Below are 7,715 nucleotides of genomic sequence, written 5' to 3'. Positions count from 1 at the left end.
GAGGAGGGGGGCCCAGGGCTGAAACATGAATACCGTTTTGATGATGATATTATTTTAAAATTACATATTAATTATATTATACATAAAATTAATATATATATATTTATACTTATATTATAAAATTTTTTTTTTTTTTTTTTTTTTTATGGAGGTCTGTTTGAGCCCGTGGTCACAGGGCATGAATTAATTGTGTTTCATGTTGTGAGATCTTGGAGTGAGTTGGGTAGGGCCCCCATCCCCTTTCCACGGAAATACGGTGTTGCCTTTTTTAGGAAAACTTTTCTCTTATTACCGGGGTTGGGGCCAGCATGCTTGGGGGTTTTCCCCACCCGTGGTTGGTGGGCAGTCGGGTAATTCCCTTTCCCCAAGGAAACAACGCGCCGGCCGGACTCAAACCCTCAAACTAGATTGCCGTCGTGACAGTTTTGAGTGCGATGCTCTAACCATTATATATATATATATATAATTATATATAATATATATAATATATTATACCACACAGTGTGTGTGGTTGTGGTGTGTTGTGTGTGTGTGTTGTGTGTGGGGGTTGTGTGTGTGTGTGTATGGTTTTGGTGTATGTGTGTGGGTGTGTGTGTGTGGGGTGGGGTTTGTGGGGGTGTGTGTGTGTGTTGTGTGTGTGTGTGTGGTGGATACATATATGTTACATAAATATATATATTATATATTATATTAATATATATATTATATGAAGTATATATATATATATATAAATATATATATATATATATATAATATATATATATCATCATCATCATCAAGGAGCTAACCCCGACGGGGGCCATGGCCGCATCCCCCCTTCGTTCCCCCCCACAGGATCCTTCGAGGAAGTCTCCGGGCCCGGCAAGGGGCCCATCTCTAATTCTCGGAAGGTCTTCGAGCTGCCCAAGCCAGATTCCTGGGAAAACCCCCAAGGTCTCCCCCACCCAGGGTGTTCGCAGGGAAAACCTGATGGCGGGGTGTCCATAGGGAGGCGAGTTTAGGTGGCCATAACCCTGAGTGGCGACCCCGGATTTATGCATTAAAGGCCCCCTGCTAGTTCACGTGTAACCCCGGTTGGAACGGGTCTCCCAAACTTTTCCCCCCATGACCCGGCAAAGGGGATTGTTAAAAGGCATCAAGGCGAGACCCCAAGGGTGCGGAAGGCCGGGTTTCGCTTCCATAGAAAAAAAACGGAAAGTTAAAGGCCTTAAAGCCCGCACTTGGTTTTTTGCTGGGTACCGACACTCCAAGCTCTTGTTGTAGAGTTCAGGCTCCTTTCCCAAACCCAATCCGTTCTACTATTCCTGGTTGAAAAACCCAGAGATATGGCTATGCCCCCAAGGGATTAAAACTTTCTGGGGATTCAAGTCCGCCGCAAGCATGGACGCTGAAGGGGTTCCCCAACAGGCCCCCAAAGCCTAAATCTTGGTTTTGGTCCAGGAGACCTCTAGGCCAGGGGCTTCCCCCTCTTTGCTAAAGCATCAAGAGCCCCACAAGTGACCCCCAAGGACCAGATAGGATGGCAACATCGTCGGAAAAAGTAAAGGCCCGAGCCCTTAAATTCCTAGTTTTCTCTCACTGACTTGGCTAGTAGTTTCCCCATTATCCATCCATACAATTTTTGAAAAGTGTAGGTGAAAGGACACAGCCTTCCCTCCCCCCTAAATTTAACGGGGAAAGAATTTCGACATCCCCCTACCACATTTTACAGCACCTTAGTACCAGTATAGGGGTTTGCTATACCCCAATAATTGTGTGGGAAATTTCCCCCGGGCCTCAGGATCTCCCATACGTTTCCCGATGACCGAGTCAACGTTTTTGGGGTCGATGTAGGCTGAAGAAAACCCACGCCCAAAAACTCAGACGGCGTTCCCACAATTCTCGAAGCGCTGTATACGGTCTTTGTGGACTTGCCATCTCGGTGCCTCAGTAGGGGGGCGGGTCCGTTTCAGAAGAATGTGGGCAGAACCTTGCCTGGTATGTGAGCAGTGTAAAGCACGGTAGTTTTCAGTCCCCTCATCCCTTTTCCCCCCCCAGAGAGGGGGTGACCACGCCCCCAGAGGGCAGGGGGAATGGTAACCCGACTGCCCAAAAGGGAGTCAGGACTGTATGCAGGCCGACCATGGGTTTACCCCCCGCCTTTACATTTTACAAGGATATCACAATGCCTGCGCTTTCCACTCTTCAGCTTGGAAATCGCCAGCCCCTCTGTTGGGGAGGGGTTTCCCGTGATGGGTGGGTCGGCACAGGGACTGGACATCGCTTTCATCCAAGCTAACGTTGGAGGTCCACCGGGGACAAGTTCAAAAACTCAGCCCCAAAGTTCCGAACCCCAACATGACTGGATGATCCGTTCACCGTAAAGATGCAGTCATCTGTGAGGGGGCTTAGGTCAGTTTTTCTAGGGGTTGGTAGGCAGGCGAAGGGCATTTACCAAAAAATGGCCTTTGCCCCCCCCCAGAAAAATTCCTAGGGCTGTTCTTGTCCCTTTAGCAGTGCCCAGCCCCACGCACCAGGGAAAGACGCAAAAATTTATTCCCATTTAGCCAAGCTTGCGACAAAACTTCATGGCCCCTAATGTTCCAGGGAGAGGTATCCCGCCTTGTCCTTGGGCGTACGCCAATGGACTCCAGCTGCTTCGGGTTTCGCCTTGAAAGGGCTCCCACAGAGCAATGGGTCCGTCAGGGGCGGTTTCTGCAATGGTCAGAGATGCCGTGGGAAAACCCCCGGGGGCCCCTCCTCCTCCCCTTTGTCTGTCCAAGTGAAACCCTTGGGTGGCCACGGGGGGACGGGGAGTTTTAAGTGGCCCCCCAGGGTAGCCAAGCAGCCTATGGTCGGTGCCACAGAACTCGGCACTCCGGAAAACCCGCGTTCTGGAGGATCCTCCATCGCGTGCTGACAAGAATGTGGTCGATCTCCTTGGCCACATTACCCGTATCGCTGTACCAAGTCCAGCGATGCGGGTTGGGCGTGGTCCCAGGAGCCAGAGATCCTCATTTTCTGGGACCTAGCAAAGTCCGGAGAAGGAGGCTATTCTCGCTGCTGGGATCAGCTCCGAGCCATGGGGGCCGACAGACATCTTCGTAGCCAGCTCGGTCACACCGGAAAACCGCATTGAAGTCGCCCAGAACAATGCTAATGTCTCGCCAGGGGCAATCGTCTGCCACAGATGCGATTTTGGCATAGAACGCCTCTTTCACATCGTTTTTATTTACATCGTGTGTGTGTGTGTGGTGTGTGTGTTTGTGTGTGGTGTGTTTTGTGTGTGGGGTTGTGTGTGTGTGTGTGTGTGTGTGTGTGTGTGCGTGCGTGCGTGCGTGCGTGCGTGCGTGCGTGCGTGCGTGTGTGCGTGTGCGTGCGTGTGTGCGTGTGCGTGCGTGTGCGTGTGCGTGTACGTTTATATATAATATATATCTATATATATATTTAATATTTATATATATAATGTGTATACACACACACACACACACACACACACAACACACACACACCACACACACACCACAACCACACACACACACCAAAACACACACACCACACACACACACCACCACACACACACACACACACACCCACACACACACACCACACAAAAACACACACACACACAACACACACACACAAATAATGATGATGATGATGATGAGGGTGATGTGATGATGATGATGATGATGATGATGATGATGATGATATGATGATGAGGGATGATGATGATGATGATGATGATGTGTTCATTATAATAAGTAAATAAAAATTCTGTAGTTAGTATTTAATTATTCTCACCCATTTGTTTGACATGAATGTCAAAGTTGGTCCTTTTAGTGGCTCCATTCGACAAACCCTTCCAGTCATAGAGAATTTAATACCCAGAGAAGCTCGGAACAGGTCAAGAGTATGTAAGTAAAAGGTAAGATTTCCGTCTCGCTTAAATCTATAATGTTGTACGCAAATTGTCACCAAACTATCATAACCATATATTCACCCAAATCAGTAACCAGTCATTATTAATTACCAAACCAGCCAAGCGAAATTGAAACCTCAATAAAAATGTATAGTGTATACAAAACCTTGTATATTTATATCATCTCAAACACATTCTATAAACAGGAATTACAAAATAGCTAATTATCGCATACTACAAACTGCTTTAGGTAAATAGAATGTTAAAGGCCCAGAAACCTTTGCGTGTTTATTAATATACTGCATTGGCATTGTAATAAATATCAAATCACAGTGGGATACAATTTTTGTAAAAGAGTAAAATTAAGAAAAAACCTGCACAAATTGCGAGTAGGAAAGTGTTCTAGCAAAGAAATAAACCATAAAGATCAGTGATTAACTACCATCTTTTAGGTTACAAGTATATAATCCAAATACAACCCATAACTAAATTTGGCATCAAATTTTACAAATAATATATTTCCATACTAACAGCTATCATAACTCCATGAAGATATATATTTATTTTGAAATGATATTAACCGCCTATAGTTTTTTTTTTTTTTTGTTTTTTGGGGTTTTTATCAATATCAGAAATATATTAGATCCAAATGAATGGTAAAATAACATCAATTTCCCGATCAAAAAGTAAAATACAAAGTATTTAAAAACAAATACTGCAATGTAATTTCTTGTAAGAAATTAATTATATCAAATAAAGAATCTGGACATTATTTGGTAAAAAAAAATAGGCCATTGCTCCTTAATTACAATCAGGAATCAAAGCATTATCTCAGTTTTAACTAATTTTAAAAATAAATTATTGTTGCATATTTTATGGTAAATATATCTGCTATTTTAAAATTGCGAGGATCTCTAGAGGAAAGGGAATATGAAACTACACCATAAGACCTACACTTCTAGAAAATGTCATTTATGTTGCAAATACCATGATCAAAGAACATTATTCCAAAAGTTAATATATACTCGGGGAATATTCCTGTTTATCATATTTTTACAATGATGCCTGGATTTCTCTCCCGGTTCACAGTCGAGTCATAAAGCATGCCAGTTGCAGGATTGAGAGGAGGTCTCACCATCGATGATATGCCGACGGTAAAAGCACCCACTGCAACTTGTGCAACAAAAATGTATTTCATTCCTGAACCATCGGGCCCACAATATGAATAAGAGTATGCAGCATCAGTTGAGAAATAGGTCCCGCGACCATATAATTGGCCAGTGTTTGAACCATGAAGACGCCAGTCAAAGTTCTCGGCACAGATACTAGAAACCACATTATGATTTGTACCGTGGAATAATTGTCGGATATCTACTTTTGTTTTGTCACCTAGCACGGATGACATTTCAGTAATTTTGTTTACAAATGCACGCCATAAGTATGGATTCTGTACCCTTTCAATCTTGATAATGTTGGAAGTAGAAATACGGCCATTCAAAAGGGCAGTGACTGCTTGGTATTCACTCGAGGATGGGGCCAAAGTTACTGTACGGACCCGTTCTTCAGGCTGCATTATCTCCCAAGACGAAGGAAGGTCTTTGGGCTTCTCTTCTTCAGAGTCTTCATCTTGTTTTTTTAGATGTGGCTCAGGACGTCGTCTCACCTGCCTTACTACATTTGTTTTCTGGTTAGTCTGAGTCATGCTCTTGAAATCTAAAACATATTGGAAAGCACTACTCTTGAATGAATACGTAGATGCTGGATTTTGGCGGTACTGTTTTTCAATGTCTTTAGATGTTGCATCTACAATCAACTTTGTCTTCCCTGTTGTATCAGAAAGTCCATATTGAACCCAGTTTTTCTGTATATCCAAAAAGTACCAAAGGAAATTCGATGGCTTAATCTCTTGTCCATCAATATACTGTGTACATAATCTGCGTATTTTCAGTATCTGACTTTTAGACGAATTAGTCAGAGTCATTGAACTGAAATTGGCTGACCAGGTATCACGTCCCATCAATATAAGAAGACCTCTAGCTGAAGCCTTCAGATGAGTAGGATCTAACCGAGGTAAATCGACACAGTCCTCATCGGGATTGCAATAGGTGTGTTCCAAAGTGATCACCTGCTGTTCGGGTAAATTATACCAATTCTCGTTCTGTTTCATCACTTGCCAGTGGAAATGCTCACTTGAATGAAGTCTCTTGCAGCCTGAGCCTTCATCCCTACACATTCCTTCAACAGAGTATAGCAAATCTCAGGACAGCCACATTTCCTTGAACATCCTGTGCCCAATACGTCTTTATTGATACTGGAGTACTTTTAGGTAGAGATGTGGTTGAAGTATGAGAATGCTTTAATTCTGTTGTATCACTGTCAGTTATTTTGGTTGTTTCACTGCGAACACTATCTTCATTCATATCTAGGGCTTTTCCAGATTTCTGACTACTTGCAGACTTAGTTTCATTCTCATTTTTTTTGTGACTGAACACCATTTTCATCATCTGAGGAAGCACTCTCAGAATCTTTGGAAATATAACCCTCTTTCCTCTCGGGAATTTCAGATTCATCCTTCCGTTTTTCGGCGTTTTCAGATACACTTTTAGTCAGTGATTTGGTTTCAGGTGAACCAACAGTATTTTCTTTCATATCCTGTTGAAGAATTTCAGAATTTGCAGCTAATATTGCTACAACAATATCACATGGGGTTTCATTGGTTGAGAAGCCATGTGCAGAGAGAACTTTACAGCACTGAGGAGTCAGTATGTCATGATTTAATTGACATTTTTTTTGCTGACATCTAGTTCGACTTACAACAAAACTTTGACATATATGAAGTGAAGTACAGTCATCTTGGATGCAACCTTTGTGTTGTATTCAAGACAAATAGTTATTTTTACCAACAGGAGCCATTGTATGTAGTGGCTGAACCAAAATCTTTTGTAAAATTGGTACAGGGATATGCTCTATGAAATATGAACGAAGGGCAGCAATATTGTGATCGGTACGCCACTTATGGCCAAGGACACAGTAAGGATCCTTGCACGAATTTCTGGTGTATTGCTGACAAATGTGTATGCATCTACAACCCCTGCGGTCCTGGCATCCCTCAGGGCCTGAGTGGTGAGAGCACACTGTAATTTCTGGTCGCAGTTCTACCTTTTCACCATTTAGGTAAAACACCTCCGGATACTGGGTCACAGTTTCTCTTACTGCTGAAGGCGAGAGACCACCATTGCTCCATGAGCTCTAGCAGGCTTGCAGTTAAATCACGAGACTTGATTAGCGTATCCACAAGACTCTTGGGGCTTAACTTAACGGGTGCATTCTTGCTCCAGGCTTCTTCCTCGAGCTGACAGGGAGGGTCTGGCTGTCTCCTATATCGCTGAGGTGGAATTACCATCATGATTCCAATTTCTACCTCGACTTTGACCTCAGACCTCGACTTTGACCTCGACCTCGACTTTGGCCTCGACCTCGACTTGGCCTCGACCTTGACTTTGACCTCGACCTCGGCCACGGTCTTGAGCTGCACCTCGGCCCGGATTTCGATCTATACCTGAACCTCGACTCTGAATTCAGGATTAAGGTTCTGAAAAAAAAAAAAGAAAAAAAAAAATCTGAATATTTTGGACACACAAAAAAGTAATTACGCAAAAAATATTTAAAAAAAAAAAAAAAAATCACCTGTATGGACACTAATATTACGAAATAAAAAAATATATATAAAACCAAGAACCTACATACGAAAGCAGTTTTGGTAGTCGAGTGATAAAGGGGGTGAAGGCCTCTGGTGCCCCTTTCCCCCCTTCTC

The 7,715-nt window shown here is 43.3% G+C and overlaps 1 protein-coding gene across 1 annotated transcript; it reads right to left on the bottom strand.

Moving 5' to 3' along the window:
• Positions 1 to 2,574: 2,574 nt before the first annotated feature.
• LOC119569598 (protein mono-ADP-ribosyltransferase PARP12-like) lies at positions 2,575 to 7,454 on the bottom strand (the record flags this gene model as incomplete). The annotated part of the gene is given in 5 exon segments (XM_037917680.1): positions 2,575 to 2,694; positions 4,959 to 6,150; positions 6,152 to 6,378; positions 6,380 to 7,138; positions 7,140 to 7,454. Coding segments are annotated over 5 exon segments (2,613 nt in total), but the record flags the coding sequence as incomplete, so codon positions are not given.
• Positions 7,455 to 7,715: the final 261 nt, after the last annotated feature.

This window comes from Penaeus monodon, unplaced genomic scaffold (genome assembly GCF_015228065.2).
Source record: "Penaeus monodon isolate SGIC_2016 unplaced genomic scaffold, NSTDA_Pmon_1 PmonScaffold_16941, whole genome shotgun sequence".
Taxonomy (NCBI): Eukaryota; Metazoa; Arthropoda; class Malacostraca; order Decapoda; family Penaeidae; genus Penaeus; species Penaeus monodon.
Note: the sequence above shows the minus strand (reverse complement) of the source record. Positions and strands in the feature narration are given on the sequence as shown.